Genomic DNA, 27,228 nt, shown 5'->3' with positions numbered 1-27,228 from the left:
ATATTGAAAATCGTGAGAAGTGATATTGACTGATGATTCTGATGGAAACATTGTAACTTACTGATGTGATGTATTTTGATCATTCTCATCAATTATGATGGTATAACCGAAATTGTCAAAATTATTAATCATTATTAATCATTAGCAATTAATTACTGACTTAGGCATAGTTGATGTTGATTGATTTCACTATGATTGTAATCTTTTATCATGTAACCATGTAATCATTTTAAAATCCACTCTTATATCTATGTTCATTCATGATGATTTTGATGTTGATTTGATTTTATCCTGTATTACGAATATCCTAATCAATTACACATTTAGTTCTCACTATACATTTTTTCTATGTTTTTGATTTTATTCATTTGTTTCACAAAGTATAAACAGGGGGGAAATGATAGAAAAATCCATGTATTAGTTAAGTAGGTATGGTCATATGTATGTATATGTTTGGTGGCAAGGCCTTGAGGGGAACACTATAATAGACATATGGACATCATGGTCATCATGTGAACCGAGAGCTCTGTAAAGCTTTGTCTAGGTCTGTTAGAAGGAATCTGTAAACAACTAGAGGTGCCTCCCCAGGGCATCAAGGCCGTCAATATATACTAGTGACTTTCCTTACCTCAGTCTATTTGGTAATTTTTACCTATCACAGACTTGTCAATAAACCTGGTGCCACCCAGGTCAAAGGAAGTCATTTATTTCTTGCAAGAGAATCAACTTAAAGTCACCACTGCAACTTCTAGCTTTTTCCAAGTTTGCTTAAGCCAGCAGGAAGAGACGGAGTTTCAACTTGCTGGGTGGATTTTCTTCTTAATAATCTGGTCACACTGTACAAATTGCATATACACCTGGTGAGCCAGAGCACCTGCAGATATAATGTGACTAATTTGATCTCTTTCTGATCAGAATGCATTCCGAGTGCATTTACACGTTGCATAAACATGCGTTTGTCCTTATCCGCATATCCAGATACAGATCAAATGTTAATTAAAGGTGTAAATGAGGTCTAAAAGACAAGGCATCTTCTGCAGCTTTGATTTTGACAATTTTAAAAAATGTATTGCCTAACTTTATGGAAGTGTCAGATTAAGTGGCTAAAATAACATATTTTTTTACTCTATTGCTTACATCTATTAAATCTTGTAGAGCTACTTCCTGGATCCATGCTGACTCAACATACTTACCTTTTTTGCGCGTGCACATGTGATACACAGTTGTAAGTACACTACAGGTGCATCATCTTCGTTTTCACCTTCAGTTAATTTCGGTTTGTGTGAATCTGGGGGTTTCTTTACTGTCCGTGTGGCTCATGTTTCATGTCCCACTGGACTCAACTGTAGTGATATCTCTGTGTCATGCCATTAATACGTTAGTGAGTAAAATGTTATTATAACCCTGTATAATCATGGTCAAAACTGCAAAACTAAGACAGGTTCTAAGAAAACACAATTTCCTTCAATGTCATGTTATATTATCTCCAGTAAATGGTCCCCAGGGTGGTATCTCTGCTTCCAGGGACGATTTAACTACTGAGGCCCCTACAAGGCCTTCTGGCACTTCTCTCCCTCTAAACAAGGCATCCTTGCACATTCTTCTTATAAGGGTCAGAGGTCAACTCCCCAGCCTTCCTGGGATCCTGACAGGCGGTAACCTCTCCAATTCAAAGAGGAGACCTCTATTTCCAGAGGCCTCAGAGCAACAATGATGTGCTTGTGAGCAAGTCCATCAAGTTTCCTGAGTAAAGAATCACCACCCAACCGCATCCACATTCATCTCTCACTCACTTACTTGTGATGAGTCAACCACAAACAACTCATCTTATGAAAAATGAACGCCATCAGCCTAAGACTGACTCTCAAGCCCACTGAAGCTACTGTATTTAATATTTCAGTTTGTATGTCTTTATATTGCACTTTGTTGAGATGATCTAATGACTTCTCTTTTGCTCTGTGAGGAAATACTGCCGAACAAATTTAAATTAACATTTAATTAAAGAGCTAATTCATTCAACCCAATCACTCAACAAAACATCAGCAAAACAAATTTAACATCTAATAAGGAAATGTTTGGGATGACATGTTCAATCTTTACTTGCTTGGTTACATTTTATGACTTTATAAAAAAAAGGTAACACTTTATAGTAATAGTCTCCCAGGAATAATATGCTCCACGTAAGTAGGCTCTTGTTCAGTGTTTATATTCGAGTTTTAGCCTTTTGTTCTAGAGATGACACTACAGGCTGCAGCTGCAGGCTATAACGTGGAGGGAAAGCAGAAACAGCTATTCAGCGGAATAACTTTGGATAATGTGAGTTATACCACCTGATATAGGATTTAGTACAATTAGCAGAAGGTAAATGCATGTGTGTGTATTTTTAATACTGTACCAATTTGATGCAGTTTGTAAAAGTTGTGATGCTAATCATGTTAAGTGCGTTAGCATGTTAGCGATAGTAGCATAACTCTCAATGTGGTGGCACCCCACATTACTGTGTATTAACGTGTGTTAGTATTGATAAGATAGCTAAGAGCAAACTAAAGTTAAAGGACTAATGTCTAAGATTTAGTGGCATCTAGCGGTGAGGTTTGCATATTGCAACCAAATGAATACCCCTCCCATTCCAAGCATGTGGGAGAACATACAGTGGCCGCGAAACATGTGAAAACTTGAAAAGACCTCTCTAGAACCAGTGTTTGGTTTGTCCATTCTGGGACACTGTAGAAACATGGCAGTGCAACATGGCGGCCTCCGTGGAAAGGGACCTGCTACCTATGTAGATATAAAGGGCTCATTCAAAGGTAACGAAAACACAACGATTCTTGTTTTCAATTGATTATACACTAATTAAAACATATTTATGAATATTATATGAATATTATGAATATTACACACTGATCCTTTCAAGCTACATTGGTACATTGGTCTGATGAAACATGCATGAGGTTTGGGTTGATTAAAGTGACTGAAGAGAGGGACGTTTGTAACTTACTCTTTAAACAGAGAGGACCAGGAAACTCTACTGGGACCCTGTGAGACGTTCATGTCTCCCTCCTACTGCAGCTTTAGTCTGTCAAAACACCGTGTTGGTCTGCTGCAGTGTCCAGACTGAAATCCTCCCACAGCCTGTCCACACCTTTCTCCCACTGGTCTTCATCTGTCTCATGCTTCAGATAAAATCTTTTAGACTCCTGAGTAGTAGTATATTGAGAAACAATGCCCAGATAAACTTGTTCTGGATGTTGTTTGTTGTTTGTTTTTTTGGGGGGGCTGGACCGGCCATGGACCAGCTCATGGATGTATTATAAGAGCTGGATACTGGACTAAAAATGGTGCGTATTCAGTCCAAATTGAAGAGTTGGTAAAAATGCTTAAAATTGACTATTATAGTTGATGCAACTCAATTTTTATTGCAATTCTCTAAACTTTTACTCAATTTAAGTCCGATATTATTCATTGGTTGACTTCAATAAAGTTGGTTGAACTAATTTTCCTCACTTTTTCACTTAGGCTTTACTTGTCTTACTTGTCTCACACTTTAGATTAAGGGGAACCAAAAAGGTTTGTAAAAGCCTTGTGTATATGCATAAGCCTTTGTTATAGGTAGGAGTAATCTGAAAGTGATAGATTAGACATTTATATATGATGAAATGTTTACACTTTAGATTAGGGTGAATCAAAAGCACTTGTAAATAACTTATAAATGATTTAGTCATGCATTTACACATCATTTAAAACAGATGAGGAACACCGATGACAGTAGTTGGAGATAGTTAAGACCTGACAGATATGGAGTCACCAGCCCCTGTTCACTTGCGTGAGCTACACTGCCAGGTGTACAGGTTCACATATTCCCACTCCGACAGACCCACAAACACCTGGCCAACACTGGAAACATGGGAAAGCTGGGGATTGAAAATCTATGTGGTGGTAGGTCTGTGTATTTACCCTGACTGTAAATCATTGTAAAAGCATGTCTACATAAACTCAAATTATTAATGAATTGTTTGAAAATGCTTTGTTCATATAATAACATCATTTCTTATAATTGCTTTGAATGGCTCACAAGTGATTCATATTATATCAACAAATCATTAATTAACTATCTACTAATGATTTTCTCATGAATATTTCATAATTAACTACTCATTTATAGATGACTTACGGCATATTTGTGATATGTCAACCTAGCATTAAATAATCATTACAAAGGTATGTGAATGTTTTGTTCATGAATAGTTCATCATTAAGTAATGTCTTATAAATGACTTACTACTGATCGTTATTATAAAATGTTACCAAAAAAAAGTCAAACTTATTAAAGCTTTTACTCCTGCAAACCGGTGGAGAATTAAAGGGCTGAGAGCAGGCTTTGCATTTTGATTTTCTGACAGAGAAACCAATTAAAAGTCACTGGTGTTGTCCAAGGCTGCAGGGCACAGGCAGACTGACACCCTCAGTAGAAAACAGCCCACTCAGGTGTATACGAACCAACAGCCTTTAAAGCATAATTACTCCCCTCATATATAATCAGGCTGTGATATTTTAATGCTTCCTAGGAGGTATTCCGTGAGCTAAAATTTATATTTGCTGTGTTTTCTTTCCCTCAACCTGTTTCTCTCATGTTAACCTCAGTTAATGTTTTCTCCAAGAGTTATTTTCCACATTCACAACAGAACCTGCCCCTGCTTGTTGTATGCAACCTTATATGGGCATTTATAGTGAAATCAATAGCAAGAGAACTAGTTTTTCCCGTTGAGAAAAACAAAGGTCAACCCTCCTTTTTCAAAACACAATATGTGGCTACATCGTATATGGAAACATGAGATTAGCCCGAAAATTACAGTGTAATTATTTGTTAGGATTGGGTATCAATCTAGACAAATATGTAAGTACAAGGGAACAGGACAAGAGGTTAGAGAATAACATTTTGTAACGATTTTGTATTTAGCAGGCACACAGATAAATTATGTTGAGGTATTTTTTTTTTACAACAAGTCTTCTAAATGAAATGACAAAAATTCATCATTTGTAATTGTATTTTCTGATCTGATGCCCCTGTCGTCAAGACAAACTTGTCAGATCCTTCAAATCTGTTTTACACCTCCATGGTTAAAGAGGACGTACCATGCACATTTCCAGGTCTATATTTATATTCTAGGGTTCAGCTGGAATATCTTTGCATGATTTACCATTCAAAAAACTCATTATTTATCTTATACTGGCCCTTTATGCAGCCACTTAGTTGAACCTGCCTTAGAGGTGCAGTATGTAGAATTTAGTGGCATCTAGTGGAACAGACTTGGTAGAGATGGAATATAATATTCATAAGTAGGTTTTAATTAGTGTGTAATCACCTGAAAATAAGAATTGATGTGTTTTTGTTACCTTAGAATGAGCCTTTTATATCTACATAGGGAGTGGGTCCTCCTCCACGGAGCCTGCCATGTTACTACAGTAGCCCAGAATGGACAAACCAAGCGCTGGCTCAAGAGGGGGCCTTCCACAAGTTTCGCAGCCACCGTTGGTTCTCCCACATGCTTGGAAGGGGAGGGGTATTCATTTTGTTGCAATCTGCAACCTCACCACTAGATGCCACTAAATCCTACACATCGCTCCTTCAAGACAGTGCAAACATCCTTAGCAACAAGTTCTACGGTAAGGATGGCCGTTTCTGGGCATGTGTGAACAATCTGACAACAGGCTGAAGCCCTGGCTTTTGACAAAGATACAGACTAACTATTATCATTAATATAGCATAGATTATTGTTCTGGTGGAACGAGACATTTGACTAAACGTAAAACAAAGGTACATTTGACGGTCATAACCGATGGAATGGAACTGATAGAGGGGAACCATGACGTTATTGACGCTACGTGAAAGGACATGTAGTGTAAGCCTGTTGATCCCCTGTCTGTGCCCTGTAATTATTCGCTGGGTAAGTTAAAAAGTACTTCTTTCCTTGTACCTACTGATAAGTACCAAATATTATCTCATATATACAAAAACTTTTTGCTGTTATTTACGATATGATGTAAAGTGTTACCATGTATCCTTGTTTATTTCACTGGGAAAGAAGCTTTTCTTTTAAAGTCTGAAAGACTGACTATAAAACTTGATGTTTACAATGTTGTCCTATTAAATTGTATTGCAGCGATACTGAATTATCTGGATGGACATCATCTGTCCTGTAATTGCTCTCTTATCCAAGGTAATCAGATTTTTTTTAAACTTACCTACAGATAGGTCCATCATCAAATGTACCTTAAATGTTTCAGATTCTGCTCGTTTGGGGTCATATCATTTACCTTTCATAAATTTGTTTCCAAATGCACTGCCATCTTCTCAGAATATAATATTGTAGGCTGGGGTGAGATTCATATAAATATGGTTTGATTTAAAAATGTATATTTACTGAATGAATTTGAGGGGAAAATCCTCATGTTCAACAGCTACCACAGTGGACAATAGGACATTTGAATTGCAGTGCCATCTCCAATTCAAATGCAAATCTTCTGAATGGAGGCTTTTACACATTTGTTTAGAAGGGAGAGTGAATGAAGTTCAACTGCATTCCAGTCATGCATTAACTGGAGATAATCCAAAGCTGACAATCAATAGAATTTAAAAAATGTAATGATTTTTGCTCTGTTTTCAATATGAAAAAATGTAAATACCTCTAATATTGCCCCATTACATCCTTTATTACTGCATATTTGCCACTCCCTCACTTTAAACAGCTCTCAGCGAAATGCAGGAGATAAGGTTTGCTAAAAATGAGAGAAAACATGTCTGAAAGGGTATAAATCTTTAATCAAACGGTAGTGATGTGCCTTGCCTCCAGCACTCACAGTGCCAAGCTGGAGAGCAGATGCTGAGATCTCAGATCTTGCTTCCCCCAAACAGGATAAATCCTCTTCTCCAGTACAAATGTGTCATGGGAGCGGCTCTCTGTGCACTGAAGCTGCTGTGTTTTGGGTTCCCTCCTCAAAAACTCCCACAGGGACCCTGCACTATTTCAGCATTTTAAAAAGGGTAAGGAACAGGAGGTAGTGAAGCACATACTTAATCATTTTGCCTCCAGTTAAATATCTAAAACAGTCCCCGTATAAACATGCAAAAGTGAGATTGTTTATTAAGTTTACAACAGTTTATGCATGACCTGAATTAGAAAATGACACCGGAAATTTGTGTAGGATGTATGAAATATCTGCTACTGAGTCAAGTTTTGTTATGAAAATAAAATTGTTACTTCTATTTATGACACCACACCCAGGTCCTATAAAACTGGTATTTCAAAATGCAATATAATATTCACACATTTTCATGTAATGACTCTAAGTTGCTTGTGTTCATTGATTACTTCCTGGAGTGCTAACCACAGGAGTGTCTGTCTTCTTCAGTAGCTTACATTACAGGCATCTCAACAGCATATAGATTTTATGATAAGTGCCGCTTGAAAACCATGCATTACAGCTGTAGTAAAAAGAGGAAGCGATTATTTATGAATGAAACAAATTAATGGCAACAAGAAATGGAAATTTCAGCAAGATAAGTGTGGCATAACAGACTGTCAACGTGGTCGCGTGTGGTATCGTTGTAATCAGTGCATTAGTGCTATTTGTATTACGGTATTCATGCGTTAAGTGTTATACTGACGATGCATTCATCACAGACAATTTTTTTTAGCAAAGCAGAGGCACTTACATTATACAGGATTCATGTAAGCACATGAAGATTATAAACTATACACACTAGAAGGCAAACGTTTCTCAAGTTTTTTGAACTTACTTGCAGAAATTCTTTGCAGATATTCTACCACACACATGTGTATATGCACACACAATACATCATGTCATAATTTCCCTCAGAGGAGTGAACAATGACTTCAAAGAGGTTATGTTCTCCTCACTCAGAGGGTTTACTTTGGAAAATCACATGCATATGCACCCACAGGAGCAGACATGTACATATAAGAAAGATGAAAAGAAAAAAATAAATAGCAAACAAAGGCAGTTGGATTTGTCTCATTATACAAACATGCATATGAATGGGTGCACGATCACAATACACATATGTGAGGGGAGATAAAAGTCATATACAACAGCCCAATCAGCAAGCAGCATTTAATACAAGAGGAAGAAAAACAACAGGGAGAGGGTGCATCAGCATTAGTATGCATAATTAGTTCAGAATTCCTGTTAAAAATTTCAAACAATACAGAGAGTATACAAAACTAAACAGAAAGAGACAACCAAACAAAGACAAAAGACGACAGATGTGGGAGAAGTGAGAAAAAAGAAAAGGGAAGTCACTGAATGTTTGCACCTTAAAGTGAGAAATCAGTCTTTCACACTCTATCAGAGAGAAAAATGAGAGAATGCTTAAGAAAATGCTGATGAAGACAGACGAGACAAATGAAGAGCATAAAAAGCAATTCATCACTCTGCTAGACTAAAGGTGGAATCAAATATTTTAATGTGTGAGAGTTATGTAGTGTGTTATTGCTGGACAAGCTAATATCATTCTTTCTTTTTCAATTTAAATGGACCATAATGGAAATATGTTATTAGCTGTCACTGTTTATAATTTGATTGTTATTAAAGACAGACACAATACATTCATATCTTTATTGTGTCTGTCCCTGCTAACATACCATACAAATCTCTCTCTGGATTTCAAATGATCAATCAGTCGATTGAAAGCTGAGAGGAAATGCCAACCAGATACAAACAGTTTTAGATTTAATTATTAAAACCAGAGTAATAATAATGTGATATTTCACTGGTCCCGCTGGAACTTTTGCTCTCACTTTTTGCATGTGGAGGTCAAAGTGCAGCGTGAGCACCAGAGGGACGCCCTTAGATCAGGCAGAGAGTCAATGTGCTGCTCAAGATCACCCCAGCAGTGTGAATTGTGCTAATCTGAGGTCCTCCGGTTGTGAGGTGAATTTTGCTGGTGCTCTGCACAGGTCTAAGAAGAGAATATTTCTTTTAAAAGTTGCAATAACTGCGGAATAAGCTGTACTTTTTAGCATACAGTTGCCCATTGACACATCCAGGAGATATGAAGAAACATTATTGTTTATTTGATTTTGTGTTTCTGGCCACCAAATGAATTTAAGAACAATATTCACGCTCCTTTTATCTCTGTTTCGATCTCCACCAACTCTTGAGGGAAATATCTGTCTCTTAAGTTGCCAAATGCTCCACTATGTGTTCACCAGATAGTCGCTGACTGTGTCTGTTTGCTGTTTGGTGCTGAGCAGGTAGTGTACAGTGGGCTTTTTTAGTGACAATAGCTGCCTGCTGTGTCTGAAAACGACACTATAACAACGAGCTAAAGGATTTTAAAACGCTCCATAAAGCTGGGGAAGACTGCAGAGTGGAGTGATGATTCACATTACACAAACTCATTTTACATTTTTAATATAAAAATATTCATCATATTAAGATCAACTGCGACTGGTACTGACAGCACCCAACTCTGAATAAAGACCTGAAGTTAGTTTTGAATAGTTTTGCTTTAAAAAAAAGAAATCCTTCACCTGTGTTGCATGTCAGTCCCTACCTCTCTCCCCTCATTTCCTGTGATCGCTCTACCGTCATCTCTAATTAAAAAAGTCAGGTTTGGTTTGGCTCGGGTCAGGTAGCAGAACATGCTTGCTATGTGGTTGAGGGTAGACAAATCAATACAATTCAGTACAACTTATTGTCCGGCACAGTAGAAATTTGTCTTCGACTCCACGTCAGCATTAAAAAAAACATAAAGAACAAGAACAATATTATCACCTTAAATGTGACTGCTTCAGAAAAAGAGTAATTTAATTCTTGCTCCAGCCTCTTATTAGCATTCGTCATCACTCTTAACTCTTGAGAATGCAGCTCTGCAGGATTTAACTGAGAAGTGGGAGTATGACTTCAATAAGGGGATTTATCAAAACCTTTAGAGCAGTCCTGTTTGTCACTATGGTTTACATCCCAGGAGTTTGCTAGCTCATCCTGCTTAATCACTGACCTATGCAAACATCAAGTGGAGCCTACTTCACATAAGAATTTATGCAATTACTCTATATTCACTCTATATGACCTGCCCGACCAGAGAGTGTGTCTGTGTGTGCACATCTGACTAAGCTAATAACCTCACAGCTCTCCAAAAAATTCACAGAGCATCCTGCATTAGCTTCTGAGTCTTGAAGTCAGAGATCCAATGCATAATGAAAAGGGTTCATCCCGGCAAGCCCCCTCCCTGCCTGAGGTTGACTCTCTCTGGATGTCTGGCTCCTTCTATGAATTATGAACCATGATCCCCACAGGCTCCCCAGTGGCCACAGATGGATTGGGGCCAAAAGCTGCCCATCTCAGTCAGTGATGTCGAAGGGCATTTGTATTGTATGGGGGGACGCGGTTGTTTGTTTAAGTGCTGCGTGTCCCCTTGCCCTCTGCGCACCATGTTGGTGGCGGGTTGAAAGAAAAGCTAAATGGGCACAAATTCCTACGTGTGAACAGGTGTGACTGCTGTTTATTCCTAACGGACAATAGTTAAGAGATCAGGGTATTTTTCAAAAATAGTTTTTATGGCTTTTTGAGAGCGTACAGACACAGGAAATGTGCAACAAAGATGTTTGGACGTCTGGTTTTGTCCATCAGGTTTCAGATTATAGGGTTTATTCTAGGTTGATACTCAAAGTCACCAGTGTGAAACTCTTCATCTAGGAGACAGAATCAACTTCATGGTCCTTGAAACATTAATTGCTAATGAGCTAATTGCCTTCAGGAATAGAAATAAGCTTTTTGAGGAGTTTCAGACTTGTTTTTAAACCCACTCTTATGAAAGCACTGAATGCCCTATTAGTGGCTGACAGTAGAAAAAACATCTGTTTTGATCCTCCTAGACCTTAGTGCAGCTTTTGACACCACTGATCATGTGATTCGTGCTGCAGGCTCAAACGCTGCTTTGGCATGAAAGCAGTTTGGCTCTCTCTGTGCTGGAGACGGTAGATCTTCTCCAGTTGAAAAACACACTGCAGGGTTCCCCTTTAGGTCCATTTGTGTTTCCTATGTTACCCTAGGGCCACTTAACTCTAAGACATAACCTTCACCTTGCACTCTTATGAGGATGATACAGCTGTATCTTTTCATCTGACAGCTGAATCTCTCCTTTACCCTCTTCATGACCTTCAAAATTGAATGTTGCACCTTAATACGTTAATGTGAGCTCCTCATCGTAGGACCCAATAATATGATTGCCACAACTGACAGATGGCTCAGCCTGATGTCACATAATGTTGTCTCCCATTTTTAGCCATGCTAGTGGTTTAGCTCTAGGGATGGCAATGTCTGTCAGCCAGACCACCACTTTGGTCTATGAAACATTCAGTCCCCAGAGGATGAAGCCATTCCTCTATAGTGCCATCATGATGTTAATATTTTTGCTTCAGAATTAAATATCTCAACCACTGAAATTCATTACAGATACCCATGGAGAGAATTATAAAAACTTTGGAGATCCCCTGAGCTTTGGTTTATGACCTGCAAAACTAATGTCATTCCCATCATCTTAGTTGCATATTGTGTTTAGTGCTAATTAGCAAATGTCAGCATGCTAACATTTGCTGAACTAATATAGTAAAGCTGGTAAACATTGCACCGTCTTAACATCAGCATGTTAGCATTGCCATTGTGAGCATGTTAGCATGCTTACAATTTAGCTCAAAGCACTGCTTCACCTCACAGATCTCAGTGAAAGAAAATTTTATTGATATCTTTGAGAACTGTCTTTGAATAACCAAACATCGTACTTCTTCCGAATTTATGAAATCTGAAACATGTCAGCATTTTTATCTACTAAAAACTGTTATTTATGCCTCTGTCACATCCCATTTATATCATACTCACAACATTTTGTTGTCCATTAACACAATGTTTCTGCAAAGATTTAAGCTGGTAAAAAAGAGAAAGTGGCACTGTTTCTCTTTCCATTTTAGCATAGTTATTGATTACCTTTAAAACACATCTGAGTTCATCCCCAAGCTATGTCGCTGACCTTTAAACTAGCCATTAGATATTGTGTAGAGCCTGAGATCCTCACATGGGGCGTTTTATGGGGCAATTCTTCTGAAAGTCTGAGCTGAGGATAGAAGGGGTTGAATAGAAGTTGATTGTGCATTTACAATCAGGAACCCTAAACCCTGGAACAAGATCAAAGACAGTATCATTTTTATAGCCTCATGATTTTATGTAATGTTTTATTACTTTTTACTTTTTGTTGATTTAGTGATTGCTGAACGTTCTATTTCTTTGCTTGCTCTATTATTCCTTTCTCTCTCTTATCATTATTGATGGGGCTTTTAAGTGTGTTTTTTTTATTTTCATAATATATACAGTATATAAAAGAGCAATTTTTCACGAAATGAAAAGCTTCACTCTGGCTTCTACTTAAAGTAAACATATTTCCCTTTTATAGACAGTGTGTGCAAATGTCTGACATGGGTGATAAATCAAAAACTATGACATCCTTCTTATCTTCCTTCTGACATATTCTCCAGCGCCCAGGCTGCAGCCTCCAGAGAAACAAAGCAGCTCAAGAGGACTCAGACTTCACAGTGATGCCGCCGTGCAACAATAAATAGAAAAAAGATACGATACATGACTCAGTGTACAGATCCTGAGATAATATACCAGTCAAAACCATTGCCTCACCACAACAATGCCCTGGCTTTTACAGAGCCGCTTTAGCAAAAGACCTCCTCAGCTGTACATTATTGATGGGGCTTAAATTGAATGTGCCTTTGTTCCTCCATCGATGGACACAAGGCGTGTGTCTCCCCTACACAGGGAGTGGCGGTGAGTGGTGGGGGAGGGGAGCAGGGGAGGGTGACTCACCCCTGTCCCATCATGCAGCAGGCGATTCATCCATCACATTAAGAGGTGCCGCATCAATCATTAACAAGTAGCCCCCTGTTGAAAGGATGATGGACAGCTTGACAAATAAGTTAAGATGAAGTGGGACAAGGTGATGCTGGCCTTTTTCACTTTTCAGGCAATTTATTCACGACACAACAATGGAATATCCAAATGCAGGCAAAGAAATGATCTCGAATAGAAATTGCCATAATTCTAAGGAGAAAGAAATAATGGATAATGGCTTCTCTCTCAGAAAGCTTTAAACTCGACTAAACTGAACTCACAGAGTAAATTTGGCAATGCTTTCAGGGATTCTGAAGTGCTCGGGCACAGACGACATTTAATACTTTTCTCTTGGGTGGCCAGCTCTTAGAGAAATTCCAGAGTTTTTTTTCGTACTTAACCAGGTGTAAGGGATGCATACTCTGACAATCTAAAAGTCCTGAAAAAACCCTTTGAGAGGATTTCAACTGCAGGTATGGAGGACGACTGGAGCCGCTCATCCAGAATAGGATTATTCCCCCTTTTGGAGGGATTTGACATTCTACCTCTCTTTATTCTGTCTAAAGTTTGCATGACCAAAACCTCAAAGCTGTTTCAGACCTGCCCCTATTTGCAATTTTATATGGTATGTTATGTAATCAGGTGCTGAAGGCATATTTAAAGGGAAACTTCTGTATTTTTCAACCTGGACCCTATTTTCCCATCTTTTTGCATCTAAGTGACTAATGGGGACAACAATTTTAGAAATTGGTCCAGTATTGAACGAGAGCACTGCAGCCGCCAGCCGTGAAACAGGCTGCAATGTAATCCTTGGGGGCAATAGCGCCTCGTCAATGTACATCCACTAAAAGTGCTTGTTTTTGCTACTGACAGGCTCGAATTGTTATATAGTCTGACAACATTTCATGGAAGGAGTCACACATTGTGACAAACTCACTTACCTGATTAGGATCTCCCCAGATATAGAGAGTGTTTTAGTATCTCTCAGCGTATTGTTTTGGTTTTACAGCTGCAACATTGCCGTTGTGGTTCACTCTCATCAACTCATCAGCTTCATTTCCAGCAGCAGGTAACTGTTTTCAAAAAGCCTTTAATAGCCCCCCTACAGCCCCAAATGACAGACAAAGTCTAGCTAGTTAACACTTAGGATTTAGTGGCTAAAGAGCAGATTTTTCCCTTAGGAGACCAACACAAAGCTGAAAGCAGAGAGAATATTGGACTTATATTCATGAAGTGGACAAAAGCATGTTAATGTTGCTTTGTGTCTACTGGATATGTAATTTGCTTTTGTTTGCTAACATAGCTGCCATAACAACTGTATTAGGTCTTAATATGTTGATGTTGTGTTTACAGCTTGTTGTGCTTCCCCTCAAGAGGCCACCCCCCCCCCCCCCCCCCCCCCCCAAAAAAAACCCAAAACAATTAATGCAGATTCAGATATTAAAGAATTAAAGTTGGTGATATTCTGTATTTTTGTTAATGTCAACACATCCCATTAGAAGACGAACATGTGTTATTCCGTCTCTCAATACTTTCCAACTTCCCCAGCCCTGTTCTTTTCTACTGAAGACAGAATCTTTGAAGGTCATAAATTCATATTTTCATTTTTTTAAAAAGGAAAAATAATTTCCTAAAATAGCTGGACATTGTGGTTTTTGTCACTCTTTAGCTTTGCTTTTAACTCTAAACTCAAACAGGAGAAAATGGTGCATTTTTTAGGGAACTATTTTTAGCTGCAGATTAATACACGTTTTTGTATTTACATCAGTAGAATGGTGTATGTGGGATTGTGGGTGTGATAGTGGGACTCAAAATAAACTACAGTGTCCATGTTTACTGTAATAAAGAAACCAAGGGCAATCTTGTGGCTTACTGATGGGTTTTTAATAGTTTTTGGACAATGGAAGTTATCCATATCAGGCTTTGCTGCACAGACAATTAGTAGGATCAATTAATTTGGTTTTGGTCTTTTCAAAAGAGTTTGGGTTTGTTGACAATAAGAAAACTATATAATATCATCAGACTTGCCATTTAAGTAATTTATTTTAAATGGTTTAATTTTCAGTATCACACCACAGCCCAAATTTCTAATCAGAACCTGAAATTGAGGCAAACATAGTTTGTTTATGAACATTTGGTTTCACATGAAAAAAGATGTAAAAATGTATTTCATGGGCCTCAAGGTAACTAAAATTAAATATAATTTATTTCTCAAATGAACATTCATCACTTTGTGTCATTACCTTTTTTCTGCTGCAAAATTTCCCTGCTAATCTTAGCAATCAGAGAACTGATTGCACTCATTTAGAGCTGAGGAGCTCGTCAAATCCACAAATTGAAACACATTTCGAAAATGTATTTTGGTACTAATTTCAATAATAGTGACTTACAATTTTCTTGCTTTCATTATTGCTTGTCAGTATTCACACTATTGTTCTTCAAAGCTTTATTTATTCTTCTTCTGTATGTTTTTCGATCGCTAACTATTTCTGCATACTTTCAGCTACAGACACCATTCAAATATCAAAATGTTCAGCTCTTTAAGGACATTCATGCTTTTCTTCTTTCTAGCATATTCCAGTGATTTTATATGTATATTTTTGAATATCAAAATTTACAATGTAAAGTGTATGGGAGGAATGTCTGAAAGTTGTTATCTCAAAAATTAAAAGTACTAAAGTATTCATACTTCACATACAGATGTCCCATGTGGAAATGCTTGACAAATTCAAATATGGTACCAATAGCACCACCTTGTGGTCAGTTATTGCGTGTTTTATGTTTTGGCTAATAACTCAGGAATAGTGAGGCCTATCAAAACAATAGTTGCACAGTGTGTTTCTTGGATGATGCCAAATCAACTGATATAGGCCATGCCCATTTGCGCCTGGAAAAAAATTCCGCATTCCACGTTTTGGTTAAACACAGTTTTTGCTTCTGTTGGCACACATTTCATCTAATATTCACTAAACTTGGTTCATACCATATGTAGATGCCCCCAAATAAAACAAAATTTTGAAGGCGTGGCCTGATGCACTTAACTGGTCATAACTCTGCAATGCTAAATTCGATTGCAACCAAATTTGGGAATGTTGTACATACAGCCATACTTGTGTAACTTTTAATACAGTTCTACCTATAGGGGGCGCTACTGTAATATTATAACATGATATTTCTACAATTCTGTTGTCTTTAATAAAATGAAACTCGGTACACAAGTTCTCTATGAGAATGTGCACGACATATTGAGTCATGGTGCCAATAGCCCCACCTTGTGGCCATTAGTGAAACACCACCTATATCTCTTCAAAGTAATATTCCATGGTAACCAAATCCAGCAAAGTTGTACAGATGGAGATGCTGAACAAGTCTGTAGCATTTGATACAATTTGACCTGTAGGTGGTGCTACAAGGTTTTTTTTGTTTGTTTGTTTGTTTTAAAAAAGATACAGATTTCTGCATTTTCAGCAATGCAATTTTTATTTCAGCTGTCATTCACACATATTTTTCACAGGAATTGCATTTTTTAGTTTGAATGTGTTCTCATAACTAATTTCATTGTTGGCATTTTACTGAGATGATCTCACTGGAATCTGATTGGCTCTGAGTTTACTCTCTCCTTCCCAAAATATACCAGTTCTTTCCCTGAAGTTGTAAGTCTGAGTCTGAATCTCCAAGGCAACTGATTTACTTTTGAAAATGAATGCTAATCAGAGGCTCAAGCTCACATACTCACTCATCACATATGATGCTTCTAGCAACATGTCAATCAAACTGTCTTCATGATAGACTCAGACTTTCTTTCTCTCCTCTTGATTTCTCTTTATTTTGCAGTGATCAGTGATTGGAAACAATCTTCACTTGTAAGACATTTATGGTCAAGTGAGCACCAGCAATGTGAGTTTGTTGAATTTATCCCACAACACCCCCTGAAGGCTCAACAGTGTCTTCTAATGTCCTACATTCACCCTTCCCCACTCCTTCTCTCAACACTAATTGGACCCACACTAACACAGCCCCTTCACATACACTGACTGCACTGATGCTATACTTACACTTGGGCATATGCTGTATTCATACTGTATCAGATGAACACCAGCTGCTGACTGCAAAACCTGGTCAAGTCCTTGTTGAAATCAGAGGTTGGATATATGGTATTTCTCTACAGGCTCCGTCCTCCACTTTGGATTTAGTAATGTGGGCAAAGTAGGAATAGTTTGGCATTTTGGGAAATATGAAATGGTTAGCGTAGCTTGGCATTAAGACTGGAAATAAGGAGACAACTAGCCTGGCTCTTGCTGCATCAGGACATATGGATGGTAGACATGGAAAAGATTTCCGTATTTAACAACTTATGATTGTGTGAGAGTTTAAACAATACTGTGCCTTAACAATGTAACACAATATCCCTTAAATTAAGGTTTATCTACATTGAACGACAGATGGGTTTACTACAGGTAACCTACAGGTAAAATTTGACCCATTTTCAGCTTTTCACCTTTCTGTTAGCCTTTTGTTAGACTTCTGTAGCCTTCTGTTAGACTTTTCCCAGAATATATAAAATTGTATTTTTGTGCAGCTGATATACATTTTAAAACATAGAGAGTGTTTCACGTTAAATTTGACCTGTATTTATTCAAAAATCACAATTAAAAAAATGTCACTGCATTCTTCACATTCAATAAAATTCATTGAAATCATGTTGGCTGTTCTCCTTTTTATTTAACTTAGAACCATAATATATTTGTGACTGTGACTGTTTTTTCTGCATAAACAAATAAAGAATATATTCTTTCTGCTCCCTCGAAGTTTAATTAAGGATTAACGACCCATTTATTAATGATTGATACGGTATTAATGAATAAAAAATTATGAGAATACTGTGATGGGTCAGAATATGAACAGTAGGTTAAGTCTGAGCTTTGACAAAACTCTCCTAGTCATAAAAACTTTCCTAGTCATAATTACAGCTTTTTCTCAATATTTTGGGAAGATGAGGAGATCGATATCGCTGTCTGTCCGTCAGCTGAATCTAACTGCTAAGCTGGAGCCAGTTCTGAATATGGAAAGGGAAACAAGGGGACACATGTAGCTTGGCTGTATCCAAAGGTAACAAAATCCACTCTCCAAAGCTAGCTAATTAACTTTTTGGCTTTCTTGCAGAGAGTTAATTGTGAGGCAGTTAGCTTAAATACTAGAAACAGGGAAATAACTAGTCTAGCTCTGTCCAAAGGTGTTATCATGTTTACACTTCAGTTGTGGCATGCATTAAATGAACAAAATATAATTTTTTAATTGGTAAGCTTTAGCGGTGCTGGTAGGCCTAATTTTTGGACAGAGTTAGGATAACTGCTCTCCCTGTTTCCAGTCTTTATGCTGTTATGTATTCCCCTAAACATCGAACTATTCCTTTAAATACAAGCAGGATGTCACAAAGAAATGCTGTCCTGTCCCGTTCTTCTTCTGCTTCCTCTGATATGACAGGAACATGACATTACACTTTGCCAGCAGTTTCCCAGCTTCACTGTCTCATTACAAAAGGTTAATGGAACGACCTTCCAGTGTGACTTCGCCTGCTCAGCAGTCCAGTATAGTCTTACCTTTGTAAAGTTTTTCACATTTACCTGCCTTTATTCTTGTCCCAGCTTTATTTTTTGGCACATTAGCACATCACATCATCCCATTAGCACGACTCTGACACTGTTTATTCAAAGTCATCATATTCCAAGACTCCTCATGTTCATATGCCAGAGCTAAATTACAGCTGGTCCATCAATTTTTCATGATTGTGCTGTCTACTAAACCTAATGTATAGCCTACAGACAGACTCATATGCATATTAATTAGAATGTAAATGACAGGACAATTATTCTTTCAGCTGAGAACAAAACCGACCAAAACATTAAGGCCAATAATAGAAAAATGAATTGCAGAGCATGATTTTATCCTCACAGACAGAGATTTCATGTCTTTTGCAGATAACAGTATGAAATAAACAGTTTTAATGGCAGCATTACAAATGCTGCTTACAGAGTTGAATCACGATATGAGTCAACTTTTAATATGAAGATATATTAATATATGCACTGTCAGGAGCAACATAGCCTAACCGGCAAGTGCCAATTTTTAGCTGCTGTTCACTCCAGCTCCCAAGGCTGTTAACATTTTAGAGGGCAAAGCAGCTGGATCCAAAGGTTAATGTCCACACCATTAGAGAGCGACGGAGCATGCGTTTATCCCTGTTGGTTTAATTAAATTACAGGGAACTCATAAAAGGGGGATTTATCCCGAACATACAGTTACTGCAGTCCTAATGGAGCACTACCTCCCAGCTCAGCTGATTTATCCCCCCCGAGTTACAAAGTGGGTCGTCTGTCATGGAGTTTGTCATGGCCTACTTAACAATACAGAAACTCGTAATTAGATCATTTGTCAAGCCAGCTGATTGCTTTGCTTGTTCATTTTATGGTGTACAGGAGAAGACATCTCACTTCGCGCTGGATCACTCAGAAAATCATTGACTTTACCTTCTTCATGACCACATAAACTAGGAATACAAGCAGCTTGTGGTCTCTCCATGGAGCTGCTTACAATAACTAGCTTTGAAGAGAAATGTGTTGCGCAGCAACAATTCTAATCTTGATTGAAATTTATCCATTAAATGTCTTGATTTCAGGCACTGTTTTATATATTTCTGGTTGCTTAACTATCCACAAAATGTATTAATTCATGCCGCTGTGGACAGGTAAACCTAAAAATCACAACAGTAGTGAAAAGCCCTCAAATAATGAGATTAAAAAATGGTGATTAGACACCCTCTAGTGGAGAGTCATTACAAAAACATCATTACACAACCTTAACACAAACTTTCTCTTATCCGCTGTGCTTCCAAAGCAGAGCACATCAAACCTCAAACTGAAGGAAACTCCTGAAAGTGTGAATTTGAAATACTGATATTCATACTGAAGAGCTCCACTTTTTGTACGATCTACATTCCTCCAGTTAAAAAACAGCATAGAAGTGTGTGCCAGTTATACCCAGTTTGATGAATTAATCCTTTTCATATCCCTTAAATTCCCAGACTGAACCGCAGATAATCAAAGTGTTCTTGTATGTCAGGGATTGTTTCACGTGGGCTGTGAGGTGCACTCTAACATAGGACTGTTGCTCACTGCATGCAGTGTATACTGTAGGCGGTAGGTGAGTGTCTGCTGTTGGAAGACATACCCTCTTGTTTCATGTCCTGCAAGTTTTAATAGTAATAATGCATGTGTGACATGAAAAACATGTTACAAATATACACAGCAGCAATCATTCACTTCTTGGAAATGTACAAACTTTCTCAGAACATTTGCCACAGTGTTGTATACATTATTACAAGTGTTGAAACTAAGTAAATTCCCCTGATAATCTGCAGGCTTGAATACATCATTCAAACAAGCAAACTCTGCAAATAAATAACTACATTTATCCGCTCATTCTCATGGTGTCGTTGCATTTAATGTGACACCATGTGAGTTTTTGTTGGTCTGTATATGACCAGCACAATGTAGGGTAATGGCACACATATTTTACATCTAGAATTTAATGAATTACACATGCTTTTCTACATATAACATGCAACAGTTAGAATTACAGCAGCCCAATCAAACTGAGTCAGCTCTGGCTTTCACAAATACAATCTATACTGTTTGTAAAAGCATCAAAAGTAGATTAAAAATTGTTACAAGGTGTGCAATCCACTGTCTTTGTCATTCATGTTCATAATTCATATCTGTATGTTATATCAATGAGAAGTCTGAGTATTTGAATCAAAGAATATTTACACACTGGCAACAAACCAAATTTAATGCATCATTTTTTGCTTCAACCCTGCTAAAGAGTTCTTTCTTTCTTCCTTCCTTTCTACCTTTCTGTCTTTGTTTTGCATCATGATAAGTGCGTTATTCAGACTTCACCTTCCATAACTTGTAACAGTCTGTGAAGGATTGGGAAGAAACATTAAGTGCTACAATCAATAGTTTAATTTAGTAAAGCAGAGTCCTACATACATTATGCACCTCCACCAGTATGTGAATTTAACTCATCATGTCATTGAGCTTGTGCTGACCCTCCGTTCATCAACATTATGGTGCTGCTGCTAGCTTAGCCGCTTCAGCTTTCGATAAAAGGATGCAGCCATCAAAATGGCTGCCATCCCTATCACAATGAGGACAGCCACAGCAATTCCCAGACCAACAGACGTGCCCTTGCCATCAGACTGGCCACCAGACAGCGCTGTGCACAAATGAGAGTGACACCAAAATGGGATGCATTATTCCAGCAGACAACAGAAGACGTTATGACTTGCTGCAGATAAGAAATGCTTTTCATTCTGAAGGAATCTAATTAGTAAAAACTTTGTGAATGGTTGTTCTCATGGCAGTCAAGTGAATAAAAAAACATACTTACCCTCTTCTTTGGACAGAATGGCTGCAAGAAAGATGGGAAGAGTCAGTATTTCATTATGAGGGATAAACATTCAGCAAAATATATTGAAATATTGGAAAAATATTTATTTAATTATACAGAGAAAGAGCAGAAGCAAGAAATCAGGCAGTGATGAGGGGTTAAACTCATTAAACATTTGACAAACAGAGCACACACTTTGAAGAAAACAAATTGAAGGCAGGAGTCAAATTATTTTTCTAATTACTATTTCTCATTTCTGTATCATTTCTGTTATTTATGTTTTACATTTCATTGATTTTTTTTCTGATGTAGATTACACGATCCACCTACAAGCATTTCAACAGCTCATTAATTAACACATTATATGTTGTTTGTTTAATCTGTACAAAAGTGTAAAAATGGCACATTGTGGTTTCTGTTGGTGGTTATTTTTCCAAGCTATTTTATGGCCAGGGGCACTTACTTACTGGAGTCATGTCATTACTGTGAGGTTGCCGGGCAGCCACTGCCCCTGACTCAAGAAACAGTCTGGCACATGACCCCCTGTAAAACCACAACTTGATTGACCACAACTTTTGTTTTTTGTATGGATTAAACAAACCAAATACAACAGGTAAATTAACAAACTTTCGAGACGCCATTAGGCAGATTTTTTGGCGTTTAGACAGAGCCAGGCTAGCTGTTTCCACTCTTTTTCCAGTCTTTATGCTAAGCTAAGCTAACTCTCTCCTGGCTGCAGCTTCATATTTATTGTGCAGATGAGAATTTTTGTTTGTGTCTCTTTATATATATCTTTTTCTGTTCTGTGGTGATTACTTGACAGTGTCTGATGATGACTTCTGTTAATTAAAACATTGCTTTATTGAATCTGCTGGGAGCTATCAGTACAGTGTGCAGATCTTTTGACTGACTCCTTAAACTACATTTTTGCACAAACAGACAGACGGAACATACGGCTCTCTCTCTTGGCCCTTATAGCCACTGTGAGCACAGATGGCTCTGTGATGCTCTCCTGGACAACAGTGGTCTCCACACTCCTTCTCTTCCTGTTGCATTGCTGCGGATCAAACCAGATGAAGAGACACGAGTTGAGGATCTAGCTGGAATTGAAAATTTCTGCTTTAAATGCATGTGGCGCCTTATTCCTACCTTGAAGGTGCTGCAGGTGCTGCGCTCGCAGAGTCGGGTGATGCAGTGCAGATAGTAGGTGGAGATGGTCTCATTCTGCTGCTCGATGAAGCGGAATGCCGAGAAGTAGAAGCGGGCCTTTTGGCTATCCCCGTTCTCCAGCATGGTAGTCAGCTGATCTATGGAGCACCTTTCAATAAAAGGCGAACCTCACAAGTGCCCCGTTTGCACATGACATGGATACATACAGGCAGTGTATTAATGATAGAAAGGCAGGGAGATGAAATCAAGACTAGGGCTCCCTTTGGATTTACAGGTAGCTTGCGTTCTTATTACATGGAAGAGAGGAAAACCTGCAGATATGTGAAAAGGTTTAAATTTAAAGCTGGACTGCTGAACCGAAAGACTGAACTCGTTATCAAGCCTTGAATGACGGGAAGAAATTCAAAAGTTACTAAAAGTAGACAGCAGTATAGTGTCAGTTTGAGTGAGTTTTTTGCTCTTTGACTTACGAGACAAACAGATTAAAGGAGGTGGAGTTGGAGGGCTGCGGAGACACCGAGGCGTAGCACCGGTCCAGGAGAACAAAGTACCTGTGGAGAAAGAATGAGGTCCCCAGCACCGAGTCAGAGACTCCAGGTCACAGGTGGAATCCTCAAATTTACAATCTATCAAGATACATGTGGTTGGAAACTAGGAGAAATGGAAAACCTTTTTTTTTTGTCTAGCCATTCGCTTGCATGCAGCCATCCATACCTTACCAACATCCAGGACCTGTATTTATCAAACTGCTAAAAGTAGAATTTTGGACTTAAGAAAGATAAAAGTTGTACTTCCATGCACAAACTTAAGAATAAAAACTGTTCATCAAATTTCTTATGAAATGGAAATGCTTAAATTTAAGAGAGCTCCAGTAGTCTCTAAAGATAGGTTAAGATTGACTGCAGTAAAGAAACTGAAGTGAGCATATACTGACACATGTTTTGGAGTGAATGCATTAAATATCGTTGGTCATAATAAATTATTAATAACATTTGAACCCATTTTTTGCACCCCTCCTGTCAAAATATGTTTTTCTTCTTGTTCCTACAGTTGGATGTTTGAGCTTCACTGTGCAGAATGATGTATGTGCAAAGTTTGACACTCGAAGACTTCTTTCACATTCATCTGCTGAGAGTGGAAAGTTTCTCTGTGCACAACTAGTCTGGACAAATGGAGGGCCGGTATGCACCTTACACAAGTGAGATGTGGAAACTTGAAGCTTCCAGTGCACATACACTGAAAACAGACTTTTCAGTGAAGTAGGAGACATCTTCCATTCAGCAGTTAAACTTTTTAAATGAAACATATCTGCAAAGTCATAGTTTCTGGATTTTTAATAATATAGAAGGCAAAGGTGCTATTTTAAGAATATTTAACATGGTAACTAAAACAAACAAACAAACATGTCAGACACAATTTATTATTCCAGGCAGAGGATGTCCTAAAACATGTCTGGATGGGATCTTCAAGCATGTTTGCAATCACTTTCAGTGCATTCCCATTGTCTGCACTAAATTCTATACCAACAGAATTTATTTCCTGCTCCAGTCTGGTTTCAGTTTTGTTTCAATTTTGGCAAATTTCCAATTATTTCATCCTTATTAAACCTTAAAAAAAAGATTGTTTTTAATTTGACATTTACAATAATTGCAACTGGAGATATTAAGGATTTCGAACAAATAAAATGAAACCACATGTTCTTTTGCAGAATAACAGAGTAAAAGGTACATCTATTTTTAAAAGAACTCAAATGGTAGATATGGTAGGGTTAATCAATGCCTCAGGCTGGCTTTTCCTACTCAGAGCGCACATGTGATTAATCGTGGTAATCTTTTACTTTGCTGCAAGTAGAAGTGAGCCACTTGATAAATGTGTCTTATTCTTCACAGTGACTCTTGAGAAAGTGTAATTCTTATTAAGTTTGATAAATACAGGCCCAGGTCTCAACCAGACAAGGAAAAGCTGCAGGTGTGATGATGTGTAATGATGAAGGTTCTTACTGGGATGTCAGGTTGGATGCAACCACCTGCACGTAGATTTTCGTCCGCAGCTCGATGCCCAGAGCTGGCATTACAAGGGGCGTGGTGTAATTTATATCCTGGCAAAGGAAGGCAAGTTAACACTTAAGATAAAACATTATACAAGCTCTTACATAAGATTAATCTTCTAGAGTTACAGCTGCTACAGCACTGCAGTGCCAGGCAGAAATGAGGGTATGTATGTGAGAGAGATGCTGGGTGTCACCTGGTACAAGGCCATGCTGAGGGTGCTGATGAAGCTCCCATTGTTGTCCTTCAAAGCAATGGAGGAGGATGACCTGCAAAGGAGGAAAGAAAAGCGATCATGCATGTGAAGTATTAGAAATTCTACAATTCTTCCTTTCAACCTTGGTATCATTGTATGTTTTCACTTACACATCCACCTGGGTGTTGTTGATGAGATACTCCAGTGGGTAGGCACATGAATAGTAATACTTGAGCTCTGCATTGTAGGTGATGGTCCCGATGGTGGGGTCGAAAGATCGGACCACTCCGCTGACATTGACGGTCTGGATGTTGGAGAAGTCTGAGAATATTCCCGTCCCTGGTGCGCTCGTTGTCTGAGAAATTATTTAGTGGAAACATGATTTTTTTAAGAAATAGTTAAAAATAAATGTTGGCTAACGTCTGTGGCGCAGCAGGCAGCAGTGATGAAATCGCAGCAAGAAAATGGAATAACTCTCCTCAGAAAAGGAAGCTTGTGTGATTGCATGTGACTGAATTAATGAGCAGACTGATTGACCTCATGTATCTTTGGCTGAAATCCACTTATGACTTTCCACCTAGTGAGTGCTCTCTTTTTAACCTTTTGCTTACCTGAACCTGAACACAGAACTCAGATTCTCTTTTAGTTTTCCAAATCTTCTCTAACTCTCTCCTCAGCCAAGGTTAACATGCATCATCATCATCATCATCATCATCATCATCCATCATGACTTGAAATCAGGAAACAACACTGATGCAATACTCACCAAGAAGTTACTCCCACAGGCGTTTCCTTCTGTGATGGGGAAGCTGAATCTCACCACAGGAGGCGCCACAGAGGTGTCAAGCTTCCCCTGACAGTCCACATTGTCCCGGATACGGTTGAGGATCAGTAAACTCGCGTTGTATCCGGTGTAGATGGCCGGACAGATTTGAATAGCCAGGTCGATGGCAGATGTGCCACACACCACTGCGATATCAGTGTATTCTGATGGTGATATTGAAAGATAATAATAGGATTTTTACTAATTTTAATAGAATTGAACTAATTTAAACTCAGATGGAGGAATTGTGTGAAAAATTTTATGAAAAAATATGGTGCATACATGGACAGAAACGCCTGTAATGAACATTTTAAAATACATTTAAAAATTCCAACATTTTATCTGAAAACAAAATAAAAGATCTCGACCACCTTGATGAATAAAATCATAAATATTTAGTTAATCATACCTGTTTCAACCTCATTCTGATGTAAACACATATTTACCAATGCAATTAACATACTTTCAGTTGTGGTGATTCAATGTGAAGCAAAACTAAAATCAATACAGCCCCCTCAAAGGTCTACACCTGAACTAAAATCAATATGACCCTTCGGTCAAAACAAAAGCATGAGATTGAAGGTCATGATCGTCTTACTTGGTCGTCTGGCAAAAGCTTCGCACTCAGATAGGCTGAGGGCCTCTCGGCCCGCAATACACAGGGAAGTCAGAATGAGGAAGCTGAATAAAGCCATCTCACTGCTCTGCCCTCTGTGGAAAAGCTGAGGCAAACACACAGATGTCAAATCCAGCACAATTCAGATGAAAATAAATCCACTGAGGCCCAATTTGGACATATAATCCAATGCTGTCAGTCAAGGAAACTTTGTTGGTATCTAAACCTGGATCTTACCTCCTCAATCTCTTTGCTGGTTTAGGATCAGAGAGCAGTTGGCTCTATATATGGTGAACATGACCGCCGTGTGGTCACAACACTGTTTTGGGATTGGATGGAAACAAGGTCAATGCCACTTTGGTGGGGCTGCCTCAGTTTGCATGAAACAATTCACTTTTTGTGGCTGAGGTGCTGTGGCCCTTTCCTGGAGGCAAATGATGAAACCCAACACAGCCCCTTCAAAGTTACATGCTTAAACAATACCCATAAGGCTTTGTGACTTTGTGCATGAAATAAAGCCTCTTTACCTACTAATATGAAACTTAATAAAGTAAGGGAATGTATAGTTTCTATCCAACTGGGGCCTCACATACAATAAAGAAAAGAAGGTCTGTTGTCTTCTGAGGTGTTTGGTGGTTTTATGTGATGTGGATGACCCTTAATTTGACAAATTAGTGCAAAAATATCTTTTATATGACTTTTTAATGCTCATAATTTAGTGACATGTTATCATCTAGAACATATTAGACTGACTTGCATTTTTCATCTTCATGCCTTGTGAAAATCTTAATTCTGAAGAATGTATTGCACATGATTTGCATCAGAATATTTGTATTTCTGCTTGTGATTCAAAGCACAATTTTCCGCATGTTTAGAGCATCATTTCATATTTTGATCATGCTGAGATTTAGCTGCAAAAAAATGAGTGAAGGATAGTTAGTAACCTGATCTTGTCAGGTGAGCCACCTGGGAAGGGAGCGCTCTGATCAGGGTCAAGTTGGCGGATGGG

The 27,228-nt window shown here is 38.3% G+C and overlaps 1 protein-coding gene across 1 annotated transcript; it reads right to left on the bottom strand.

Moving 5' to 3' along the window:
- Nucleotides 1–20,166: 20,166 nt before the first annotated feature.
- Nucleotides 20,167–26,534, bottom strand: si:ch211-229d2.5 (zona pellucida-like domain-containing protein 1). The gene is made up of 11 exons (XM_044354669.1): nt 26,457–26,534; nt 26,202–26,325; nt 25,547–25,767; nt 24,951–25,135; nt 24,781–24,853; nt 24,537–24,634; nt 23,007–23,087; nt 22,516–22,684; nt 22,321–22,423; nt 21,367–21,387; nt 20,167–21,192 (listed from the first exon to the last, which is right to left on the bottom strand). Exons 2-11 carry the CDS (start codon nt 26,296–26,298, stop codon nt 21,056–21,058), a joined length of 1,185 nt encoding a protein of 394 aa, XP_044210604.1. The 5' UTR covers nt 26,299–26,325; nt 26,457–26,534; the 3' UTR covers nt 20,167–21,055.
- Between the last annotated feature and the right edge of the window lie 694 nt (nt 26,535–27,228).

Source organism: Thunnus albacares, chromosome 6, assembly GCF_914725855.1.
Source record: "Thunnus albacares chromosome 6, fThuAlb1.1, whole genome shotgun sequence".
In the NCBI taxonomy this organism is placed as follows: Eukaryota; Metazoa; Chordata; class Actinopteri; order Scombriformes; family Scombridae; genus Thunnus; species Thunnus albacares.
The sequence above is the reverse complement of the archived record's forward strand: the minus strand, read 5'-3'. Positions and strand labels throughout refer to the sequence as shown.